This window comes from Oculina patagonica, chromosome 5 (assembly GCF_052425735.1).
Source record: "Oculina patagonica isolate OP01 chromosome 5, crgOcupat, whole genome shotgun sequence".
Lineage (NCBI taxonomy): Eukaryota > Metazoa > Cnidaria > Anthozoa > Scleractinia > Oculinidae > Oculina > Oculina patagonica.
This window is the reverse complement of record NC_135762.1, coordinates 20,856,497-20,881,483: the sequence shown is the minus strand read 5'-3', so window position 1 is coordinate 20,881,483 and position 24,987 is coordinate 20,856,497. Positions and strand designations below refer to the sequence as shown.

The 24,987-nt window shown below is 39.7% G+C and overlaps 3 protein-coding genes and 8 non-coding genes across 11 annotated transcripts in view; 6 read left to right on the top strand and 5 right to left on the bottom strand.

The window, feature by feature from the left end:
- LOC144655059 (uncharacterized) overlaps positions 1-4,199 on the top strand; it is a 31,163-nt gene extending 26,964 nt beyond the window's left edge. Inside the window, exons 13-14 of the mRNA XM_078515281.1 lie at positions 3,580-3,860; positions 3,914-4,199. Coding sequence (XP_078371407.1) covers positions 3,580-3,860; positions 3,914-4,199 — 567 coding nt within the window. The remainder of the gene's footprint in view (positions 1-3,579; positions 3,861-3,913) is intronic.
- Trnad-guc (transfer RNA aspartic acid (anticodon GUC)) lies at positions 323-394 on the top strand. The gene has a single exon. It is a non-coding gene; the product is annotated as a tRNA-Asp (tRNA).
- Positions 999-1,070, bottom strand: Trnad-guc (transfer RNA aspartic acid (anticodon GUC)). The gene has a single exon. It is a non-coding gene; the product is annotated as a tRNA-Asp (tRNA).
- On the top strand, positions 1,827-1,898 carry Trnad-guc (transfer RNA aspartic acid (anticodon GUC)). Its single transcript has one exon. It is a non-coding gene; the product is annotated as a tRNA-Asp (tRNA).
- Positions 2,307-2,378, bottom strand: Trnad-guc (transfer RNA aspartic acid (anticodon GUC)). Its single transcript has one exon. It is a non-coding gene; the product is annotated as a tRNA-Asp (tRNA).
- Positions 4,200-8,897: 4,698 nt separating the features above from the next.
- On the top strand, positions 8,898-8,969 carry Trnad-guc (transfer RNA aspartic acid (anticodon GUC)). Its single transcript has one exon. It is a non-coding gene; the product is annotated as a tRNA-Asp (tRNA).
- Positions 8,970-9,206: 237 nt separating this feature from the next.
- Trnad-guc (transfer RNA aspartic acid (anticodon GUC)) lies at positions 9,207-9,278 on the bottom strand. Its single transcript has one exon. It is a non-coding gene; the product is annotated as a tRNA-Asp (tRNA).
- A 4,232-nt stretch (positions 9,279-13,510) lies between these two features.
- Positions 13,511-18,670, bottom strand: LOC144654637 (uncharacterized). Its single transcript, XM_078514834.1, has 3 exons — positions 18,159-18,670; positions 16,770-16,937; positions 13,511-14,521 (listed from the first exon to the last, which is right to left on the bottom strand). The coding sequence occupies exons 1-3, from the start codon at positions 18,256-18,258 to the stop codon at positions 13,767-13,769; spliced, it is 1,023 nt and encodes a 340-aa protein (XP_078370960.1). The 5' UTR covers positions 18,259-18,670; the 3' UTR covers positions 13,511-13,766.
- On the top strand, positions 15,329-15,400 carry Trnad-guc (transfer RNA aspartic acid (anticodon GUC)). Its single transcript has one exon. It is a non-coding gene; the product is annotated as a tRNA-Asp (tRNA).
- On the bottom strand, positions 15,728-15,799 carry Trnad-guc (transfer RNA aspartic acid (anticodon GUC)). Its single transcript has one exon. It is a non-coding gene; the product is annotated as a tRNA-Asp (tRNA).
- Positions 18,671-23,003: 4,333 nt separating the features above from the next.
- Positions 23,004-24,459, top strand: LOC144654635 (adrenocorticotropic hormone receptor-like). Its single transcript, XM_078514833.1, has one exon. The coding sequence runs from the start codon at positions 23,181-23,183 to the stop codon at positions 24,177-24,179; it is 999 nt and encodes a 332-aa protein (XP_078370959.1). The 5' UTR covers positions 23,004-23,180; the 3' UTR covers positions 24,180-24,459.
- The last annotated feature ends 528 nt before the right edge of the window (positions 24,460-24,987 follow it).

Below are 24,987 nucleotides of genomic sequence, written 5' to 3'. Positions count from 1 at the left end.
GGGGGGTGCTCGTCGTCCTGTTCAAGGGTGAACAAACAGTCCATCTGCACTATAATCTAACAGGTCACCGGTTGGTAGAGGTGAAATGCAAAAAAGTAGTTTGTTATGAAGTTTAAGTCTTAGTTGCTACATGTCACGTATTACAAACACTACACTCTCCGAATGGAGCACTCGTTTGATTTTGTTACTATTGTTATCTCAAGGCCTACAAAAGAAACATCTTTGTACAAGCCAACAATTAAACACGGCGAGAAAAGGGGAAATGTGACAATAACCGATATAACTATGAAAGTATCGTAGTTAGCATGATGTTATTAACGCTTCCTCGGTAGTATAGTGGTGAGTATCCCCGCCTGTCACGCGGGAGACCGGGGTTCGATTCCCCGCCGGGGAGGATCTTTTTTTTGTCAAATGTTTTTAATCTCTACCCAGTATTTCGGCTTTTTTTTTTCTTCAGGCTATTCCTTGTGCTTAAAACTCACATTTTCTTCCACTAACTGCTAATGTTAAAATATTGTAAGGAATATTGGCTAATCATATCTGAAATTTGGAGCAGGACAGGAAAAGTGCACATACCAACTGAGATAGCAAGAAGGAAATGGGCTTGGATAGGCCACACACTAAGAAAACCAGGCACTGACACCACCAAGCAGGCCTTAAAGTAGAATCCGCAGGGTGAAAGAAAGGTTGGAAGACCTGCTTAGACCTGGAGAAGATCAACTGAGGAGGAGTTAAAGAAAGCTAACTTCAGAGTTCGGTGGCGAAGCATTGTTGACGCCCTTTGCTCCACCACGGGCCTGAAGGAATAAGTCAGTCAGTCATTTCTGAAATCAACAGGTTATGCCTGCTTTTTACTTTATTGCGCTGTTGACGTACGCGTTTCTCCAAGAGCATGTCATTCCTTACAAAAAATAAAACTTTAATGAGAATAAAACAAGTATGTCGCGATCGAATTGTAGATAATCGTTGCCTCCTGTGAAAAGAAAAAAAAGAGATCTCTCCCCGGCGGGGAATCGAACCCCGGTCTCCCGCGTGACAGGCGGGGATACTCACCACTATACTACCGAGGATTCCACCTGCTGAAGCGTGAAAATTTAGCAAACACATCAATTGTCATGATAATTCGATCCACGTGACAACGTTTAACATGCGAACTTGAAAACTTTCTAAAAGTACCATGTAATAAAACAAGTAAAACAACATTAACCAAAGTTTTTTAAACCCCCCTTCTGTGATGCGAAAAATGTTTTGCCCCCCCCCCCAATAAAATTCAACCAATCCTTTTTGACTCTCCCCTCCCCATTAATAATGACCACTCCCTAAACATAGTGGGCTGTCGGGGACGAGATTTCGTTTTCTATTGAAAGAGTAGTTTTTGGTTGGTACGGTTGCATAATTTTCTCTCAACAGACAAACAACTCGGTTGACACGGGTATATTTGGCTGCAGTTTCATAACAGTCAGAAAAGGTTTTCAACCATTTTAGATACACTGGTGACATCATGAACATGAGATCTTTCTTATTTCACTAGCGACTAATAAAATTGACCATTTTCTTTATTTATCATCATGTGATCAATTTTGCATTCTAGTTAATATTACACACTAAATTAAAATTTTCTGGTTTTCCGGAAACCCAGCCGAAACTTTTCTATTAGTTTACGGTAAATATGGTTTTTCAATATCTGGGAATTTGAGAGTTGATCGCTTGAAATCCTCCGCATTAGCCTGACATTCATGTTTAGAAATCCATCGCACCAGGGAAATTGGGAATTATTGTCATGTCATTTGAGCACTTTATAAAATTTGAGATGCCATAACGTGGAGTCCTCGGTAGTATAGTGGTGAGTATCCCCGCCTGTCACGCGGGAGACCGGGGTTCGATTCCCCGCCGGGGAGATTCTTTATATTTGGCGAAACTCCAGCCAGTGTTGCGGCAGTTTTTTTTTATTTTTCAGGCTATTCCTTGTGCTTAAGGTTCATATTTTTTCCACTAACTGCTTGACAATGTATAAATATTGCAAGGAACATTGGTTAATCATTGGTTAATCATTACATTTTTTTTATATTTTTATAAAAAAAAAAAAAATAAAAACAAACACAGCCCTTAACATCTGCTTGCTTTAAACCAGGAGCCCATTACCCTGTTTTAACTTAGTTTCGTTGTGGACGTGTCTCCAAGAGCGTGTCGACATTCCTCACAAAAAATAAAACTTTTAATGGCATAAAACAAGGGTGTCAATCACAAGGATTGGATAAAATGGTAGATAATCTTGGCCTCCTGTGAAAAGAAATGCAAAAAAATTTCTCCCCGGCGGGGAATCGAACCCCGGTCTCCCGCGTGACAGGCGGGGATACTCACCACTATACTACCGAGGATTCCTCCTGCCATATTGTAAAAATTTAGCAAACACATCGGATCCTTGTAGTGTATATATTGTAAATATTTTATATTTCGTTTTTAGCTCTAATTTATTGATTTTAATTGTATAATTATATAATATATATCTAGTGTTAGGACCTCTATGTAAACCACTTTTAGTGATGGAGCTTCCTAATAAAAGATTGTTATTATTATTAGTTGTCATGATAATTCGATCCACGTGACCACGTTTAACATGTGAACTTGAAAACGTTTTAAAAGTACCATGTAGTAAAACAAGCTTCATAAAGTCTTGATGCAGGTGACATTGGTTGATCGATAATAAGTTTAAATGGCTCGATAGAAGCACAGGAGTAAAGACTCAGAAAGGTCGTACAAGAGCTTTCGAGTTCAAAATGGGAAGCTCCGGATATCACAAGCAGACCATGTATAACCTGCTTATTCGTCAACAAAAACATTGGTAGTAAATGTTTTTTATTTGTTTGTTTATGTATTTTTTGTGCCACCTTGTGGTTGACATGGCTGCATTTCAGTTTGTTGGTCCCTCAACTTACGCACACAGTATAACTACTAACCTTAACCTTAACATCTTATTTTTATACTAACGTTTTGTTTTTATACCTATACCTCCCTACCTCTGTAGACACTCTACGTTTTCCCATTTTACCAACTGATCTCTATAAATGGAGAGGGAACCCATCTATTTGGGATTCCTTATATCAACACCAAAAAAGCCACAAAGGTTGCTAGTGAAACTACTGACTGACATTAATTTTAATAAAAAGCATTCATCAGCAAAAACATTGATAGTAAATGGCGTGGGTGTTCATTCACCGGATAAATCACATCTGGTGGATAGCGAAGTAGGTTTTGTATGATAGTTATCCAGTTATCTTGATAGCGACTTATCCACCCTTTGAACAATTAGGCCCAGGGGTCAATTCAATAAAACGTTTACACGTGTAATTTTCAAATGTAGCTATTGTTTCAGAGGTCGAAAACAAAATCTACACTTGTTAAATTACACTTGTATAAAAAAGCTGGAATAGAGGATTAATAGTAAAGTTACGCAAGAAGGGTGACCTACGCGAATGTACGAATTGTAGGGGCATTACGCTCTTACCAGTCATCAGTAAGATCTTTGGAAGAGTCTTGCTAAGTAAAATCAAGAAAGGTGTTGACAACATCCTGAGGAAGGAACAAGCAGGCTTTCGAGGGAACAGAAGTACCATTAATCAGATCTTCGCTCTCAGGAATATACTAGAACAAGTCAACGAATGGAACGCAATTCTGTACACCCACCTCATAGACTTTGAGAAAGCATTCGATTCTGTGCATAGAGAAAGTCTGTCGAACATCATGTCAATGTACGGAATCCCAGAAGAGCTTATCGCATTGGTGAAGGTGATGTACAACAACTTTGAATGCACAGTCTTGGATGAGGGTGAAAAACAGAATGGTTTCAAGTCTAGTCAGGAGTAAAGCAAGGATGCGCATTGACTGGTTACCTATTTCTACTTGCCACTGACAGGGTCATGAGCAGGACCACGGAAGGTAGAAGAACTGGTATACGATGGAAGTTCACCTCGGTCTTAGAAGACCTAGACTTTGCAGACGACATCGCTTTGTTGTCGTCCAGGTACGTCGACACAAGAGATAAGACAAGCAGGCTAGTCGATGAAGCTGCAAGAGTCTGTCTTAAGGTCAATGCAAAGAAGTCAAAAGTCATGCGAGTGAATGCCAGAAACGACCAACGAATAGAGATTAATGGTGAGCAGGTAGATGAGGTGGAATTAAGCGCACTGCTGGATAAATAGGGCGGAACAACTAAGGGCAGAGAGTATAGGTTAGGTAAAGCTAGACAGGCTTTCTATATGATGCGAAGAATATGAGACACCAGTGAGATTGGCAGGAAGACGAATGTACAATTGTTTAAGACAATTGTTAGGTCAGTTTTGATGTATGGATGTGAGGCTTGGAAACTTACGAAAACAGAAGCAAAGGAGCTGGACGGTTTCCAATACAAGTGCATGAAGAGGACTCTAAGAATAAGGTGGCCTCAGACCATATCCCACCAACAAATCCAGGAGAATACAGGAGTGAACAGAACGAGCGATGAGATCAGACGTCGAAGATGAAACTGGATTGGTCATATAATGAGGAAAGACAGAGAGGAACATTGCGTCACAGCTTTGGAGTGGAGGCCAAAAGGGAGTAGAAGACCTGGTTGACCAAAAACAACATGGTGGAGGAGGATTGAAGATGAAAGGAAAACAGCTGGGTGGCAGTCATGGGTGAATGTCAGAGCCCTTTCAGCAAGTTGTAGTGGGTGGAAAGAGAATCGAACATCAAAGCCTTTTGTGCCTTATGGCATGGAGAGATATAGGCAGGTAGGTGGATAACGCCTTATCCGGTGGATAGTGTTATCCATCCTTTGAACAACTGGGCCTTGGTGGATAGCAGTATAAATTCTTGAAGCAACCAGGGCTCGTAAAAATACCACCAGTCAAGTAGATTTTCCTACCGAGTAAGTTATTTAATGCTCATGCACTTGCCCGATGGAGGAGGCATCCGGGGTGTACTCCCTATATTAAAAAAAATAATGGCCTATACGGGGAGGCTCCGCCCGAAAGTGGTACTGCACCTTTTTCAGGCTTAGAGATATCACAAGTTCAGGTATATGAAAGGGTAGGGAAATCTGTCATTGAGATATTTAAAAAAAAGTTAAATATTTCGAACTGACGGAACTTCCTATTTTAAGTATATGTCAAGTCATGTAGGTATATGAAGGGGTACCTTTTTCCAATAAAAAGGTATACGAAAGAGGCTTTTTCGACAAAAATGGTATATAAAAGGGTAAGGGATTTGACATCATGGCATAGCCTTCCCGTATAAAACCTTTTTTGAGTAAATCCCACCCCCCGTACAAGGTATCTGCCGACTTACTCATAAAAACGCAAATCTATGGAACAGTCCTCCATGTGATGATGTAGGGCAAGCAGAGTCCCATGGATAAACGTTTAGCCGAAGCAACATTTTATTAAAATACTTTGCATTATTCATAGTTGTGCTTGACTTTTAGTTTCGAAAAAACAGTATTTCGGTGGAGATATGTTTGAACATAGCGAAATTTATTTGTGTTTTGTGAAAAATTACATCGTTGCTTAAAATACTAGTACCTCGCTTTCTCCTTGACCGTACAATAGCAAGGCAATACGTCCTTGTCTGTTTATTGTGATTCCGGATATATAATAATGTTTGTGACATGAACTTATGGGAAAGTTATATTTTAACTCGCCATCTTCTGTGTAAATCGACACATCAAAGTCAGACGACGATGGAGCCAAAAAAGAATTACAACATATCGAAGCAACAACGATGTGTTCATTTGCCCAGAAAATTGCTCCAGCTTCCACTTTCTTCAATAGATTTGTCTTATGGCCAACAATAAACTTGTGTAGACAGTCTCTCTCTGCACTGAATACGTAAACTTGCCCTTGGTTCAGCACCATCACACGGCCATCATTCTGATCAGTAGTGATGCCCCTGACTTGAAAACCTCTCCCGGCGAACTGATCTGACTGATCGCCCCCTAACAAACTGCAAACAAAAGTTCCATCATCCTCGTAAACATTCACTACAAAATTCAAATTAGACCCTTTCAGCTCACCCAGCACTAACACCTGCTTAGAGTTCTTATCCACTACAGTAAGACGAGACGCTTCAAACCTATCAAGAGCAAAACTACGATACATGTTGTTGTACTTGTCAAAGATACGCACTTGGTATTGGACTTTGCCCAAACAGAGCACATACACATTATCAGCTTGGTCAGTAGCCACATCACAAATAAAAACCGACTTTTCAAACTCCAAGGCATGAAGAAAGTTGCCGTCACTGTCAAATACTTTTACGTTATCATCCCGACTGTCTCCTACAATGAAATGATCCTTTGTGTTTGTGCAGATGCCTCTCGCTGATTTTAAGATGTCCGCTCCAAACGACCATTGCATGGGGTAGTAACCAATGTATTGTGCGCCATTTTGATTAATTTCAGCTATTCTTGGGTCCCGCAAAGGATGCACGTTCTCTGCTCCAATATCGATGAAAGGCCAGACTTTAAAGCCATCTGAACCAGCCATGAGCGTGACATCAAAGATCGCGTGATTTATGTCACAAACAGCGACGATAATCTTCTCACGCTCATCTTTCCCGAACCAAGACATCAATCTTTTCGCTAGTGCGATTTTGAAGCTCTTTTTGACGGCTGGAAGGGCGTGTAACTGTTCAAGGCAAACTCTACATGGCGTTAATGCGTTTGCAGGATTGTCAACTTTCTCTAGTATTATTGCCATGACTCGAACCATCATAGCCAGAATGCGATCGTGCGTGCCTAAGCCTTCGTTGCTAAAGGCATCTGTCGCTCTCCTGCGGGCTTCCTTGAATCTTTCTTTCGCGTCAGACAACAATTCTTTGCTTGACTCATCCAGGTCGATTAGTTGTATGTTAGCGAGTTTCTTGGCGAGGGACACTGTTTGTGCTTGAGCTGAAGCTGACGATTGTAGGCTGACCTCTGTGATGCCTTTCGTTACCGCCGCTTTTGCTGACCCTTTGCTACAACAGCTTCTTGTCCCGTTTCATTTTCCCTCAATTTCTTCACTCTTCTGTTTGCTTGTTTGAAGACATCGAACAGAATAGCAATTCCCTCCTTGAAGGTGTTGATACTAGAAAGGAGATCTTTTCGTGCCAATCCATCCAACTTTGAGTTGATCTGATCGATTTCGCGCACTACCAAGCTGCGAAACTTTTCATCTGTGACGTCACCTTCTTTCAGCTTTTCAGCTGCCGTGTCTCTGGCTTTATTGATCAACAAGCCAATAGTGGCCTTAAACACGGCTGTTATGATAGAAGACATGCTAAACTTGGAAGTACGAAAAAAGAAAAATTAAAAAAATACCCAGTTTATGCTTTGTGATTCTACTCTTTCCGAGAAATCGAGGACGTTGATTCCATCGGTCTTTTAGGGGTGGGGAACAATATGTGTCAATTGACATGAAGTGATCCTGAAAAATAAACTGGGTATTTAAAGGTCAAATAAACTTTCAGTAAAAGATATTGTGACTGATGTATAGCATGCTTCTCGCTACAGAAATTAATTATTTAATTCTCGACCCCAGGCTGGTTTGGTCGATTTGGCGTTTGAGAGGTAGACTACTGAACTGAACAGTAAACAAGTCTCTACTCAGTTACTCGTCAATCTTGCAGGACCTTGCAGGGACCAAACTCAGGCAGGTAGGTAGGCAGGCAGGCAGGCAGGCAGGCATTATGATCAACAAGCCAATAATAGACTAGTAATCGTCATTGTAACTGGACGAGTTTTTGCCCAACACAGGAGCTGCTTTAGTGTACAGAATTAGGTGAGGAGTTGAGAGGGAGAGAAAAATCGTTCGCAGCTCATCATCGAGGCACTCGTGGCAAATGTGCAGTGTCTGCCCTTTTTCTGCATGACAACAACTAATTCAAGTTCAACTCAATTAGTTTTGTTATTCCGTTTGTAAATTATTTAATTTTAACAATTATACAGTTTAGAAATAAGAGTGCAAGCAAAAGTACGGCTTGAGAAGTGCGCTAGGATTCATGGGATTGTTTAGTAAATGACAAAATGGCGGCAATAATCGGATTTTCAGAAGAATGAAGGACATAATATATGTATACGCAGTAAGAATGCATGCTGTCCAATTTGGAAAAAAATGGATGAAAATAATTCCAAGGACAGCCAAATTGGCTGTCAGAGGATTTTTTTTCCAAATTTGACAAGTGTGTAGTTCTGTTACTGAATAATTATATAGCTAGAAGTCAGTCAATCCAGCATAAAGATCCATAAACAATTAACTTATGTCCAGAACGGGAAAAGTTATAGTAAGCAACTCACTCAAAGCATTGTCTTCACAAAAGTCAACTGATGTTACAGGGTGAAAATACTGCATCGGTCAATGAAAGCGTAAACGAAGTGTTTGAAAGAACTTTATAACTTCTTGAATCTGACACCCTCATTTCCACCTGTTTCGTATTCGTCGCCCTATTATATTTTTGGAATTTCAGCAAAAACGACAAAGGACTGCAGGTAATTCATGGCGAGGGGTATCTTCCAACTTTCTCATTTCGCTTTGCTGATACATTCAAGAGATGTATTTTTCACCTGCTCTTGTATAAGTTTTGGTTTTGATTTTGCAAGCCGTGACAGCCATTTTTATCCTCTTAAATCCTGTTTACGCGCAAAGAAAAGAATCGCGAGCGAGCTGGACACCAGCGCAAAACCGGGAGGCAAGAGTGGGTGGGGCGCGGCGCACTCGCACTGGCTTCGCTCGCTGTTTTCTCTCACGCGCGGTCTTTTGTGTCGAAAAATAAAGAGGCTGTGAACAGTCTAGTGTCTTATTATAAATGGTGACCGTTGAATGTATCTCAAGTCGACCACAGTTAACCACTTGCAAATTTTTCTCATTAAATTTGTGTAGTCCTCGGTAGTATAGTGGTGAGTATCCCCGCCTGTCACGCGGGAGACCGGGGTTCGATTCCCCGCCGGGGAGGATTTTTTTGTCAATTTTCCAGTTTCCAGCCAGTCCTTCGGTTGTTTATTTTTCTTAATTAGTCTAAATCATTCTCGGAAATTGTCTTGCTTTTTACTTTAATTTATATTATGTTTATTGCGCTGTTGTCGTTCTTCTTACAGCATGTATTTCCTTTCTAAAAAATGAAACTGAGAAGAAAATAACATGCTAGTAAATAAGGATGTTTATCAGTTGTGTGAAGAAAGGCAAAAATTCCTCCCCGGCGGGGAATCGAACCCTGGTCTCCCGCGTGACAGGCGGGGATACTCACCACTATACTACCGAGGACAGCCGTTGAAGTACGGGAGTAACTTAGGGGAGTCATACAAGTGCTTTCCTTAACATAAAAAGCAGCCCTGACGAGTTTAACGAACCTGCCGGATCAGATGAACAGACACAACTCGTGAAAACGGCTATTTCACAAGTAAAAAAAACATTCATAGAAAATAGCGCGTGTTTAAAACCGTTGAGAGAAACATTGAAAGTTTGGTATTTACAGTCATTTAGGGCGGCGTAGTATAATCTACGAAACGTGTTGTTCATTTGTCGTGTCCAAGAGAGGACAAACAGTCTACCTGCATTGTAATCTAACAGGTCACTGGTTGATAGAGGTGAAGAGCAAAAGTATAGTTAATTATAAAGTCTATGTCTTAGCTTAGCCCTCAAAAAAATTCTGTCCAGGAGGTCTTTTAATCTTGTACATAACTTGTCACCGCATGCCAGGAAATGTGAAATGAAACCGGTCCTAGTTATGTGTACGTGATCTGTTTCTTGTGTCACGCAGTTTCTGCTTTCGCGGTTTTGAAACGTGCCGGTGGATCTTCTTTAAGAATATTATTTGCTAAATTGTCGATATCGGCATCGTTTGCGACCTTAAATCGATGATAAATGTTTCATAAGTTTTCCGGGCAACACGGTCAACTTTGAGTCGGCGTTTATGTGTTTTTGTATCAGTTATACGACATTGGATATCCGACGGACAGCCGAAAGCATAAGTGGACTGTGGTAAGTTACAAATGTAAAAGCGAGTCAACGAAAATAATATCGGTAAAAGCGAGATCAACAGTAATTTTGCCGCGGAAACAAGTTGAATGTATGAAGATTGGGGCTTTCAAGGAGTCGATTGTTGCAGGCTTCACGACATGAATTGAGTAGCATTGTTACCAATTTTAAAAGTGTTTTTATCGCATTTTTGTGACATGTTCCTCGCTACACTGCAAAACTCGTATGGGTGAATGCGAAACAGGAAAGCCATGCAAGATTGTGCAAGGGTTTCGTCTAATAAACGAAAAGAGATTCGGAATTTTCGTCTAATGGGCCCTGCCGGGGTTCCCGTGTCGCTGTCTCCGTCCGTTCGCTCTCCGTCGCGTCGGTGTGCTGTCCTGTCGTTGTTTCCTGGGTGTCGTGTCGCTTTCTGTCGCTCTTGGCCTCGCTGTCGGCCGGCCCTCTAATGGTTACAGTTGCCGGGTTAATTTATTCTGGCGGGAAATACGAGGTAACGCAATTCGCAAGCAGCGCGGCTCGCCGCCGTTCATCCAAGATAGAATTAGAAGCAAGACAAACACCGCAGCACAATGGTAAGTTGTATTTTTTTATTTGTGGAATATAAACTTGAGCTTGGGTTTTCAGTTTCACTACGGTCGCTTATGTCAAGCGCTGTAATAATAATCAGCTTGCGGTGCTTAAACCTGGCTAATCGCGCGCTGACTTATTTCGCTCTACTAACCTCGCGCTAATTTTTTCTGTCTTACTTGGATGGTGAGTTCTTTACTGAGCTCTTGTTATCTGTGGGCAGAATATTAACCTCGCGCTAAATTATTCTGCCTTACTTGGGTAGTGAGCTGAGTTCTTTACTGAGCTCTTGTTATCTGTGGGCAGAATATAACCTCGCGCTAAATTATTCTGTCTTACTGGGGTAGTGAGCTGAGTTCTTTACTGAGCTCTTGTTATCTGTGGGCAGGAAATAACCTCGCGCTAAATTATTCTGTCTTACTGGGGTAGTGAGCTAAGTTCTTTACTGAGCTCTTGTTATCTGTGGGCAGAATATTAACCTCGCGCTAAATTATTCTGTCTTACTGGGGTAGTGAGTTCTTTACTGAGCTCTGGTTATCTGTGGGCAGAATATAACCTCGCGCTAAATTATTCTGTCTTACTGGGGTAGTGAGCTCAGTTCTTTACTGAGCTCTTGTTATCTGTGGGCAGAATATTAACCTCGCGCTAAATTTTTCTTTCTTGCTTCGTTGGTTAGTTCAATATTTATCTTGCGTTTTTTTTTTCAATCCGCAATTGAAATTTTATTGAGCTGTTTTAAGACATGAACATCAAAACCCAAATCCGGCTAAAATATTTGCCTTTTCTTTCTCCACAGAGAAGCCGCGGCTGTCATGACTGACACCTCACTGTACATTGCGGCAGTTCAACGTGCGAACTACGATCTTATGTTACCGATCTTAATCCCCTTAATGGAGAAATATTCTCCACTAAGGGGATTAAGATCTAATTTGCATAATTTTTTTTGAGGACTAAGCTCGTCATGGAGGAGTAACAAGGAGGCTCCTTGTTACCAGCCAACAATATAGGCTGGAACACACTAGGCGACAAGTCTCTGTGACAAGTTGCTCTGTGTGTGCTGACAAGACGCTTTTTCGGTGCACATGCAGCGAAATTGGAAGAAGGGGAAAGTCGCACGAACTAAAACTTGTTTGAATTCGAGCGACTAATCGCAGCGACAAAGATTTTTATAAAAATACTCCATGTCACCAGAGGCGACATGTTGCAGCGACTTGTCGCCTACTGTGGCCAAAAAACGGGGAAGGTGAAAATTACCGATATACCTACAAGGTAACGTAGTTAGCATCACTGCCAGTCTTTCGACTGTTTTCTTTTTTTTTTTGTTTACTTTTTCACTTTACTGATTTTGTTTAAAAAACTATCTATCTTTGTGGGTATATCAGTTTCAAGAAATCAATCGTTCTTAGCTTCTAATCCTATTAAAAGAAGAAGTTGTATGTTCCTCTTGCCATTGCAATTGAACAAAGTGAATATCACTTAAGGTGGCTGAATACAGTTTTTACGTGGCTCAATAGCGCGCGCTACGATTTTCTGCTTGACGTCATTATTGCTCGCGCGGACTAAAATGGCGCTAGCAACTCTGAACAGAAACGAAAAAGAGTTCCATCTGTTTTACCGCGCTTTACCAAATTTGTATACGAAAGAAAATTAAAAAATACTTTCAGATAGGTCATGAAACCTTTCATTATCGCTCGCGATGCATGGCGTCATATTAACGCGCGTTTGCACGCGCAATTTGATTCGCTTCGGAGGTCGTAAAAGCCAGATTTTGATCCAGATTTTCTCGAAAACCTACCGTACAACCTATGAAACTTTCACAATTAAATTTAAGGGGTGAACCACATCCACAGCCAAAATTTTCAAAAAATCTGTAAGACAGATTTTGAGCTATTTTAAAAATCGGCAAAATATCACAGTTTCCTATTTTGCGAAAAATCTGTCTTACAGATTTTTATATTATTTTGCATGAATGATAATTCAAAGCCAATTTCTTATTTCTGAAATTTTGAGGTAGGGTCGTACGGGTAGATTTTGAGAAAAACGCCGTTTAAACTACTAGTGCCAGTCCCCTCTCAAGCACTCGGCCGTCCATTTAAGCTGTTTATTAGCATTTTTATTTTCCAAATATCGCATTAGATGGTTTTAGGATGTAACAAATAGTAATAAGAGAAAGAAAAAAATTTCTGGAGATTGTACAAGAGAGTTGAAGATTGCACTGATTTGCCCTCTCAAAACTGTATTAAGCCACCTTAAATGGGTGAATAGATCAGACATATTTGGTGATTCATCATGTTAATAGGATTGAGTGATGTCATACTCTAGCTGTACTGAATCATACAAGTGATTGACATTCGTACGACCCTCAAAAACGGGTATCCCAATTCTTGAATTGGAAGGCGCGAAGTCCTATGGTCAAGTAATAAATCAAGTAAAAAATTATTAAGCGGGCAATATTTGGATTAGTTTTCGAGCACACGAAAAATGGAAGCCATCGATCCAAGTGCTGGGACTGAGACTGTGCGTTGAAATGCTCACATAGGACCAGTTGATAACCAATCAGATTCGAAGCATGAGGAATAATACCAGTTCTTATTTCAAAAGGATACTGTATACAGGACAAAGAACACATTTTTTGCGAAACGAAGATTTTCTTCGAATTTGCTTCATCAATAGACCAATTTCGATATATTAAAATTCAGCCTAAAACAATAGACCTCATTACGAGGCTCCGGGAAATTAACTATAGAGTTTGTGGGGTTTATTCCTTGGAGCCTCGTAGTGATGCCTATTGTTTTAGGCTAAATTTCAAAATATCGAAATTGGTCTATTTGATGACCTCAGACAAGTAATCCATTCCTGCTCAGATATTATTTTATTATTTATATGTGGCTTAAATCGAAAGATCGGTAAATTTCTAAATTTTAGCGCGTTGACATGAACAACCGTTATATTTTAAATCATGCCGTCCTTTATCCGCATTTCCAGTTTACAACACTCTGGTTTGTCGGCCCGATTTTTCCATGTGCGCGAGGAGGCGTTATTATTGTGCCTGTACGCTCCCAAACCAGACCGCAATTTGCCGCATAACCATCGACTCCCGGGCGGCCTGTTTCCTCTCTTCAAGTAAAAAACCGCAACATATCGCGGTACCATTAAAGAAAAGAAATAGGACCGACAAATCGTAGTGTCTAAATCCCCCTTTCTTTAACGGACATTTTGATATAATTTTCCCATGTGACTATTAACATATTCGGCAGAAGACGGGCGCGCTAATGTCGGGGGTCCTGTCGGTTTCTTTGTCTCTTGTGGCCCGGCAACATTTCCTTCGCTGCCAAAGGTCTTCTTCTTTGCTCGTCTTGAACTTTTGGAAGGCTTTGTTGTCAAATTAGTTGGATCATCTTTCTCTCTGGTTTCTAAGATAAGATGCATGTATCCCGCGTCTTCATTGCAGTTTACATACAGTGGATGTTGTGCTTTTGATGATTTCTTTTTGCCTTGATAACCTCTTCCAAACGGCGCGGCATCTTCTAATTCATCGGCCTCATTGTCTCTTGAAATATCGCCACTTTCAGTCACATCCGTATAAGGCGTTGGAATTTGAGTTTCAGCGCTGTCTTCTGCAAGTGTGTCAGGGTTACGTTCGACATTTTCGTAAACTGCTACTTCATGTCGACTTTCGTTTTGTGTCTCGACTTGTACCGGATCGTTTGCAATGTAATCTCCCTCTTCAGTCGTGGCTGGTTGATCAACGTTGTCCGATTCGTGACTTAATTGAAGCAGTTCACATTGTGATTTGTTCTTCCTTCGTTTTTTTAAGCAACAGCTCACGGTCGAAAGAAGTAAAATCAATAAGATCAGGGTACAAGCTCCGGAAGCCACGCCATAGAGAAAGATCCGTAACATATCATGTGGTGGTTCCTCGGTTCCAGGTTCCTCGGTGACTTGAATTTCTTTTGAGTCTGTAAATTAAGGATTTGAAATCAAGTGTCAATACTGTTTAATTAATTAAGAACAAAATAAAAGCGCTGGCACTGGACAACTATTTGTGGAAAATGAATTTAACATATTTAGCGCATCATTAATATTTTTGTTTAACTTTTTTCCTGATTTGGTTTATGGAAAAGTTTTTGTCGGTTTTTTTCGGTTTTAGTAAAATCCTTTCACAGTGCGTGTACCGGCTCTATTGTTTCATATGAGACTGTTAACAGCCCTTTTTTTCGTATTTTTCTTCGATCATTGAACGCGGGAAAAACGGGAGACGCGAGGTGGCGGGGCTCGGGCTTCGTCCTGATTCGGTAAATTTCGTTTTTTATCAAGTATGAGAAGGGATAGATAAAATAGTTGGTGAGTGTAAATATATTGCCATTCCCTCGAATAAGCGAGTATTTTTATTTTTTAAACGCTCCGGAACCGAACCAAACCGAATGCTTTGACAAATGGGGCCGACAGGTCCGTATTTACCTGTTTTCAAAAACGTAGAACGTTTTTCTGTAAAGCTCTAAAACAATTAATAAACCATCGGAATACCGGTTAAGTATCGATCTTTGAACAGTGAAAATAAGAACCTTTATCTTGTTTTTTTACATATTTCTAGCGTTTGACCGCAGTCGAACTCGTGCAGGCTTCGCTCGCTGTTTTCTCTCACGCACGTTCTTTTGCGTCGAAAAATAAAGAGGCTGTGAAGTCTAGTTTTATATTATAATGAATGTAGCTCAAATAGAACGCAGTTGAGACCTTGGCAAATTTTTCCCGACATATTCGTGCAGTCCTCGGTAGTATAGTGGTGAGTATCCCCGCCTGTCACGCGGGAGACCGGGGTTCGATTCCCCGCCGGGGAGAAATTTTTTTGCCAATTTTTCAGTCGCCAGCCAGTCTTTCGGTTGTTTTTTCTAGTTCTTCAGTCAATTCGTTGTGCTTAAGGTTCTCATTTTCTTGCACCTATCTGCTTGATAATTTATTTAAAAAGACGGTGAGGAAAAAAGTATATTTTTATCATCTAGGAAACTGTCTTGCTTCTTACTATTATTTATATTATGTTTATTGCGCTGTTGACGTTTTACCAACAGCATGTATTTCCTAACCAAAAAAATGAAACTGAGAAGAAAATAACGATGTTAATAAATAAGGATCTTAATCCTTTGTGTAAAGAAAGGCAAAAAAATTTTCTCCCCGGCGGGGAATCGAACCCCGGTCTCCCGCGTGACAGGCGGGGATACTCACCACTATACTACCGAGGACTCCATGGGTTACATTGGCAAAACATTCATCGAAACATTCATGGAAAATAGCGCGTGTTTAAAACCGTTAAGAGAAACATTTTAAAGTTTGGTATTTACTGGTAAGCCCAAGCCGCAAGCAAGAGTTTGCACATGCAAGTACTTTCCAATTCGTCCATGTAACTAAGAAGGGGCTATTAATTTGATTTACAAAAAAATATATGAACTGCAATATATTAGGCCAACCTCGTTCCCAGGGTCTCTCTCTCCCCGGGGAACGAGGTTGAGTATTAATTTAGGCGAGATCATCACTCTCTCTCCGCCTGCGAATACAGCCGCCTCTCGTCGCTCCCGCTACTACGTCCCGGGGGGGGGTACTCAAAAAAGTTTTATACGGGGAGGCTCCGCCCCAAGCTTTTACCCCTTACCCTTTTATATACTATTTTGACAGAAATTATACCCTTTTCGTATACCTTTTACTGAAAAAAGGTACCTCTTTCATATACCTAAAAGACATGGCATAGACTTAGAACAGGACGTTTTCTTGTCATTTTTATGCAGCGCTAAATAAATTAAAATAATACAGCCATAAAGTGCATCTGTTCGAAATATTTTAACTAAAGGCCCTTTTAAAAACCTAAATGACGGATTTTCGTACCCTTTCGTATACCAAAACTTGTGAAATCCCCACCCTTTTATATACCTGAAGCCTGAAAAAGGTACCCCTTTCGGGCGGAGCCTCCCCGTATAGGCCATTATATGGAGTACCCCCCCCCCCCGGGTACTACGTACGAAACTAGCGGGAGCAATGAGAGGTCCCTGTATTCGAAGGCTACAATCTCTCAATTTACATTTTTTTTTTTTCATTTCTTAATTGTTTTACCCTTTCAGCGTTGTTATTTATAATACTTTGAAATATCAAAGCGCAGTTTCTAATTTGCATTCCCAGATGTTCAAACCGTACAACAGACTTGCGTAATACTAAGCTTACCTGAACATTTGGATGTTGATTTCAGTCTCGTACACTCGAACATGATTAACAATCTTTCATGTGACGTTTCGTTGCATCGCCATGTTCGTGATACATTATACTTGACTCCACAGGAACCCCACAAATCCGTCACATTCACAGGTAACCACTTGGTACAGTTGCGGGCATCTAAACGATGTAAACAGAGCGGGTAAATTAGCTAGTATACTGCAGAGATCTCATTTTCTTTCGTTATTTCCACTGCTTTACTTCATATATTGTCCGTAAGGTGTAGAGTGTTTTTGAATCCGGTTTTTAAAATACTTCATTCGGTTTATATCAAAACTGAAAACTTCGGGTGGAAACTAAAAGCCTAATGTCACGCAACAAGCTTGCATGAATTTTCAAGCCAATAAAACTTGATTCACTAAGTAAACAATCTTCTTTTTCATAACATAATTAATTTGGAACGGCTTTGTAAACCTATCTTTAAGTTGATAACCATATCTTAATAAGAAAGAATTCCATGTCACGAGAATGAATCAGATCAGAACGTTTCCGTTTCAGAAAGGACGACATTGTGAATATATCAATCCTTTCTCAGCAAGCTAAAATGACAAGGTCATTTTCTCTTTAATGAGTAAAGGAAAAAACACAAACTAGATAAAATGTTAATCCGAAAACTATGAATCCTATTTTTGGTTCCGTGGATTGTAAACTGGCTGAAAGGTGTTCATACAGATTTATACCCTCTTTGTTGATCAAATTGATTCAAGATGGTGACCAACGGAAAGAAAGGACTACTGATTTCATCTGTTATTTTAGCTCAGGAAAAATCTCATGTCAAGAAGTCACTTAGAATTATGAAGAGTGGAAGTCAGTGTTTTACAGAAGCATTATTGATCGAGGCCGCACCCAGAAGGGGAGTATATGGTCATTTCTTAAAAAAAAGTAACATTAGAGTCATTAGAGCATTCTCCAAGAGATCGAGCCGAATGTCAAATGACTGCAATGAGGAAGGTGTTTACCGGTATATGTCCACGGACCTGTCTCTATTCGTTTAACTTGGTATATGTTTTTTATTGGCTACAACTACCAAAATACATAATTACAAAACACGAAAACGTCCATTATTATGATATCAAAATGGTTCCCGTATCAATTTGTTTATAGAGAAGCTTCACCAACCGAGTAAATAAATGAGATGTTGTATGTTAGAAATTAATCACCAATAAAATAACTGAATTGAGCGAATAAAATTAAACCACTGGTCGAATTGCACGGTCTGTGCCCATAGCAGTACAATAAATCAAAATTGTAATTAAGATACATGGAAGCAAAGGAGAAAAGGAACCTAAAGAAGTTACAGTGTCGCAAGTTATACATGAATTTAAAATGGTACTGACTTACCAAGGATGCCCTCATTCCTGCTACCAACAATGCTGCTATTGTGAGAAGTTTCGGATGAAGTCCCCATAAGTAGGCTCATTAGGATAACAATGTTTAACATTTTACGTATAGCGTATGTAAATAATAACACAATCAGAAACGTTGAGCTTAGTGGCTCTTCGACAGAAAGCTCTCCCTTCGGTTTCAGCACTCAGTTCAGTCCGATTTGAATATTTCCCGTCTCGTAAAAGCAGCGGCGTTTTCGACGGACGAGAAAGGGTGTTTAACTTTCCAAGATCTTAACTTGAGTGGAAAGGGTTTTCTGTGAATTTACGGAAGTTGTAACACTAATTTGAATGTCACCAACAAGGAAATCGAAAGCGGGCGTTTTACCACCGGACACTGTGTCGTACATGATTTCCGGTCGAAGAATCAACAAGTATTCAATTCAGTAAAGAAAACAAATAACACTGCCTTATTCAATATCAACAAGATTTCTTTAACCATTCTGAAATATACAGGCCGAATTATATTTTCAGCAAGCTTAAAAGAAGTTACGACTGCTCGAACAAATCCATAATACGTTTTACAGTGAACAGTTTACTCCCCGGTATTATGTTAAAGTACTTATATTAAGTTTCGTTTTACTTGTGAAGTTAGTCTTGTAGGTCACGGAAAGTGACTTTTAAGAATTTGACAACATAGTGCTACAATTATAAATCGTTCAAAGTCTAATAAAAGTACACCAAGTTTCAAAATGTTTAAAGTGAGATAGCTACGTCCGATGTAATTGCTTTTCTCTTGTGCAGATTGTGCATTTTGTTAGAAAAAGATTTCGAGCTCATAGATATTCACAAGTCGACCTTTGTCGTCAGTTTAGTCTGCCGAGTGTGACGGGCGCGAGCCTATATGCCAAAGTACCGAGATCTAAAACCAACATATTGAGATAATAATATTAGAAAGGACTTTTAGAAAGCCTACAATTACATTAGAGCAATTCAAAAATTCTATGCAAAAACGTCTCAAATACGATAATCTTGTCTTGTCCCAAAACCTCCCAACTAGAACCATAAGAAATGTATAACGGACTGAATAAGAAGAATTTGTAATTTAAATTACAGGAAGGGTTCTAGTTGAGGTTTCATGCAATAGCTAGGTGCAGCTATTTGATTCGTCCGCCTCCGCTCCAAAAATACTCGTGACAAAACCGCTGTATTAAAATAAAAATAGAAATACTATTTGTATACTCAGCAATCATTGTTATGAATTTTGCACTTATTGTCTATGGTACTTTACAAGAACAGGTTAAAAATCGCGTATTAATTTATATGTACAATGTATATCAGTGGCGTATCCAAACTGGCTTGAACTAAGGGGAGGGGACTTTTTTTGTGTGTACATCAAAAACAAAGTGATCATGAGCGAGGGATTCATTAAAAAATGTTATCAAAAATAAGAAGAATATCCGGGGCCCTTCCCTAGAACCGCCACTGTTTAGATTGATGTTCAATTTAGGATCAAGTACCGCAAATTTGGAATAAAAAACTTTGCTGACTGCTCTTCCACTTCAGTGTTAAGCTTAACTTCTTTAGAGTTGTTGTGTATTTTTCTGAATATTTCTTTGTTAGAGTTTAGTTGTTGTTTTCAAATTGACGGTGGCAACCTTCCGAGGGGTAAATGATACATCAAGGTTTTCCGGCGGATCGGGTGGTCCGGATAAAGGTTGGCCATAATTTTCCTTTTCGCCTTTTAGCACCCAAATTTGATATTTCCCTTTAAGGGCTAGGTCAAAAATGTGATACAACAACTCGAACTCTCGAAAATGAAAAGAAAACATTGCCTGACCGACAAGTTGAGTTGGTGCTGGCACCTAATCATTGCTCTTTAGCGGCCGAGTGTGTTTAGAACCGTTTTGACTTCACAGAGTGGCAAAACCATGGCTGACATACAAAAGAGTTGAATACAAGTACAAAGGAACTCATTCGCACAAAACTTGCTGCTGTTCAAGCCTTTAAAATCGATTTTAATAGTTCACCCGAAGAGTAAACGTGGAGAACAAAAGGCAGACCGCCTATGTATAATTTGTAATATATGACTAGAAAAATCGCTGGTGAAATCTACCAGTCCTACCTAGACGCGCGTAAAAAAAAGTTAACACGGAGAATGGACCGTGTTTACATGTGCGCGCATACAAGCGAAAGCTACATACGATGACAATGGACGAACTGTGAAACGTAAGTTTCATTAACGTTATCTAAAAGCAGGCTGAAATTTTTGGTGAATCAGCAAAAGCATGATGGTTTTCGTTTCATTACTACTGAACAGCATTTGCAAACATGAACCGCGACTTTTAACCGGAAAACAGTCAAAAAACATAATTTAATAACAGTTTTAGTATGCGCGCACAGCTCAGTACAAAGAATCGAAAACATCAACCCTGAAACATAACTGACTCATAACTATCATGCGTTCAAATATTTCACTTTTGTAAGATTTTGAACTGCAACAGTCGTGCGCAGTGACAAGACATGATTTAATATCCCTGTTGCTATGTTGCTGCTAAGGGGACTCGCCCCGATGCTTTTAGTATCTCGGCTCTTGCTCTCAACCACTGAAAACAAAGTTAAGGTCTAAAACCTTTTTACAATGATAACCAATATTTTTATAGGGTTCAAAGTGGTTTTTAACTTATTAATACCATCATTTTTTATAAGGCCGTATTCACAAACAATCTTTACAAAGTTACTTAGAACGACAGTTTTGTTTTCAATCAACCCATTTCTTTTTGTATAAAGGTTTTTTATACGGGACATTACAACTGGTAGCCGTGGATTGATTGCCCAAGAGAATATGATGGTACATACAAATGAACAAACCGATATGATTAATAAATGACCAAACCTGTTACTAGAAAAATATTATAGTTTTTAAATTTGCGTGTTCTTATGCCTAAGGCGTGTTGGTCTAGTGGCATGATTCTCGCTTAGGGTGGTCCCTGGGTTCGATTCTCTGTCATTTTTTTTTCTCTTTGTGGCATGCAAGGTCTCCCTTTTAAACAATTTTACAGTGAAAAGAGTAAAAAAGAATTCCTGTATTTTTCCTTCTTTTGTTCTAAACTGTAAACGTTTCTGGAGCATTTATCAACCTTAATTCAACTGATTCATTCAATTTCAATTTCTCAGAGCTTATTATGCACGGCAAATCATAAAGAAAAAAATACCACGCTCTTTAGACTTTTAAGGAAATGTTTCGATAGAGGTCGGACTCGTGAAAACAAAACTCACTTTTTCCTTTGAGGTCAGTCATTAAGTGCTTATTGTTGGGTGTTATTTTCAGTAGTCAGCATTGAGGGCTATTTTGGACAAGCGAGCGCTAAATATTTCATCGCATGTTTTGCGGGTTGGGGATAATGAAAAAAGGACAAGGGAGTTGGAGTCTTCTAAAAAGTGAGTGAACGGGGAGGAGAAGGGGAGAGAAAAACACAACCTCCTTCCCACGGTCTTTCACTTGTGTTTTTGCATTCATGCGCTCGCCCACCAAAAACACCTACTGGTACACTACCGGCTAGTGTTATTTGTTCGAATCTAACATTGCATCTGCAAATGACAAAGGCTTCTGTCAAAACATGACATAAAAACTTAAAAATGTGATTTTTTTTAATGCCATCACAATTCAAGGCCTCTTTTGTTGCGATCTGTTCGAAATCAGTGACCCTAATAGATATCGTGCTCAAAAGTAAGCAAGTCAAATAATATATGATTTCCTTATTTGTTTACCGATTTATATACTGCATTTTGGCATTATCATTTTTACAGCTTTTAACTACAGATAAAACTATCTTTGACCAACTTTAGCTTCTCTTGACTAAATAACACAATTTTCTTGGAGAGGCATAAGTTTCGGACGTAAAAGTGACGTTGATTTAAAATTTGGCATTACCTTCATGAAGATTATACTGTCATACCCACTCCTCCTCCTCATACCGGTTGTCATTTCTTCTATATACCCAGATGTTCGAACATGCAGGTGAAAAGAGTCAAAAGAAAAAATCCACTCACGAGTTAATGTTCATTTAGACAAAACATCACGCTGTTTGGCTACTTCGACCTGACTTTCGCATATTTTCCTTTGATCTAAGTTCAATTGGACTTTTAATCATTACTTTTAACGTTTTTCTAAATGACATTTTTGCTACATGAATTCTAAATATTTTTTCTCGTTAATTGGATAGGTCTGTAATACGTAAATAGCTCTGTATGTGCTCCATGCTGTGTTCGGAGTCTACAATCGGTCCGATGATGCAAAGGATGTCTGAAGTATTGTATTCTGCGAGGATTGGTTAGGCTACCTGATGCGCCGAACTACAGCTAAAAATGTAGAAGTTGTGATAGTTTTATTGTATAATGTGTTTACGTGACCTGTTACGTTCAAGTTAAAAATTGCGTGCACAAGAATGACAGAAGGCATGATCAGTAATCAAAATTTATAGCTTTTTGTACAAATCTAGTAAAAAGGAAGAAGAGTGTAGTTGTACTTGGATGTGAATTTGAAAAAAAAAACTGTGAATGAACTTGTGGCGTTTCTGTGTAGTTGGACATTGACAACATGGAAGCTAAAACATTTCTCCGGGAACAGCGTGTTTCTTGGCAAATGAGTTTTATGAAAAGCAGATTCAAATAAAGCTTTAAATGAAAGAAAGGCGCTAATAAGCTTTCTATCGATGTGTAGTCTCGATTAATGCAGTTCCTATAGAAAAGGAACATGAGTGAATTTTTTCACGAATGACCATCGCGAAGTTTACTTTGTGTCGCAAGTGAGGAAGTAACTGCATGAAAACATGTATTCACTTACGCAAAATGTTTATTTACGCAAAACGCTCACTTTTAAGTGCTTTTGCAAAAATTGTATGTAAATGTTATAACTTTTATATCTGCCGGTAATTTTTAAATAATTCATTTCGCTGCGGCAAACTTTTACAATTTCAACTTTAATCAGTTCGTCATCAGAGAAATTGTGAAGCAGCTTTTAAAAAACTCCTTTGCGATGAACTCAACAATGTCAACCAGTGCAAGCGAACAGCCAACGAACAACACGCCAATTCTCGGTGCTGGAATTCTTGGATTTATCATTTTTGACTTTCTGATCGGAACAATAATCACTGTAGCAAACGCCTTTCTTTTCATCACAATCTACCGCGATCCTTGCCGATGCTTGCGCACACCATCAGTATTCCTCATCGCGAATCTTTCAGTTGCGGATTTTTTCACGGGGATTGTCAGCTACCTAAGAGCCGTAGGATGGACTTATAAATACTGTGGTCTGGGAAATCTTTCTATTTTAAACATCTCACAGTATTTTATTGGAGCTTTGTCTATTCTTGCTGCTGTTTTGACGCTTATGGCCATGTCGTACGAGAGATATATTGCAGTTATTAAACCGCTTGAGTACCCACAGAAAATCACCATAACCAGAGCCAAGATTGCTATCGCTGTCATTTGGATAAATGCAGTAATTATGTCCGTTCTTCCAGCCTCGGGTTTAAAAGTGGAACTTTTTTTGCTTGTCTACTGTTACTCTCATTTTGTAATACCAGCGATTGTTTTAACAATAATTTATGTAAAAATATATAAGACGGTTACTCTTCAAAGACAAGAACTTAAAGACGTTCGAGCAAGTTTAACAGTAGCCAACAGAAGAAAGCAGTTAGAGAGAGAGAACAGGATGTTCATGACATTTCTTTTGATCCTTTTCGCGTTTTATTTCTCTTTCGTGCCTTTTTTTATCAACGTTAATATTTTTAATTTTTGTTCTTGTCGAACCTCTTTTGCTCACCATGTGTACTATCTAGTAGCAAACGCGCTACTCTCTGTTAGCTCCTTGCTCGATCCTTTCATGTATGCATGGAGACTGCCAAATTTCAACCGCTCGTTTCGGTTGTGCTTTAGGTTTTGGAGAAACAGAAATGTTGTAGAGCCGTGGAATAGTACAACTTCCTCTTACCAAAACCGAGCCAATGGACAGCCTTCTCCTGCAAGCTCTTGATCACCGGGGATGATCGAAAAAGCGAGCAAGCGGAAGGAATGGGCCGATAAAAGGAAAGCCATGAAAAGCGTTCAGTTGTAGCATAAATTTCGAAGAGATTACGGGTCTGGGGCTCGTTTCTCGAAGGCCCCGAAAACTTTTCCGGCCTAATTAATTAAGCATTTTTTTACTTGTTTTTATGTAAATAGATCACCTTTTAGATATTTTTTAGCGATTAACATTTGTATACTTGTAAAGCTTTATCTAATTCAGCCCTTAAGCTGTAATTTGAAAACTTCAATAAAGCTTCTTTAGATGGTCCAGCTGGTCGGAAGTCAGTGGCGCAGCGCAAGACAGGGCTAGTTGGCGAGAGACAGTAGTAGTGAGGAAGGACCGAAACCCCCGTCTCACGGGGTACGACTCAAAGCAGACGTCAGGGATCCATAAATCACAACAGGAAAAGAGAAACCCCCACAGCTAAATCTACACCGACCACAACGCCCACAGCACCAAACCCTAAACTCCTTCCAACCAACAACCAAACTCACTCACTCCCACGCACATTACAATACCTCTCAGCGACGCACCAACACCTCCTCTCCACAATCAAACCGCTACCCACACCACCCAACCCCTCCCCACCAATAACCAGTCCTCTCTCCCTCATCTACTCTCCCACCCAAAAACGGAAGGGGAAAGAGGTACAGAGGGAACAGAGGGGGGAAGAGAAAGGTACACGACAAAACGGTACAGGGGGACAGAGCTCAATGGGGTACAAAGGGGAAAAGAGAAACGGAGGAGGAGGAGAGGAGGAGAAAAAAGAATGTGG

Excerpts from the sequence above, each read along its gene's own strand:
- LOC144654637 (XM_078514834.1), bottom strand. The coding sequence starts at position 18,258 with ATGTTAAACATTGTTATCCTAATGAGCCTACTTATGGGGACTTCATCC. Across the intron at positions 16,938-18,158 it reads CAGGAATGAGGGCATCCTTG|ATGCCCGCAACTGTACCAAG; the intron begins GTAAGTCAGTAC and ends TACATCGTTTAG. Across the intron at positions 14,522-16,769 it reads ATCAACATCCAAATGTTCAG|ACTCAAAAGAAATTCAAGTC; the intron begins GTAAGCTTAGTA and ends CTTAATTTACAG.
- LOC144654635 (XM_078514833.1), top strand. The coding sequence starts at position 23,181 with ATGAACTCAACAATGTCAACCAGTGCAAGCGAACAGCCAACGAACAAC.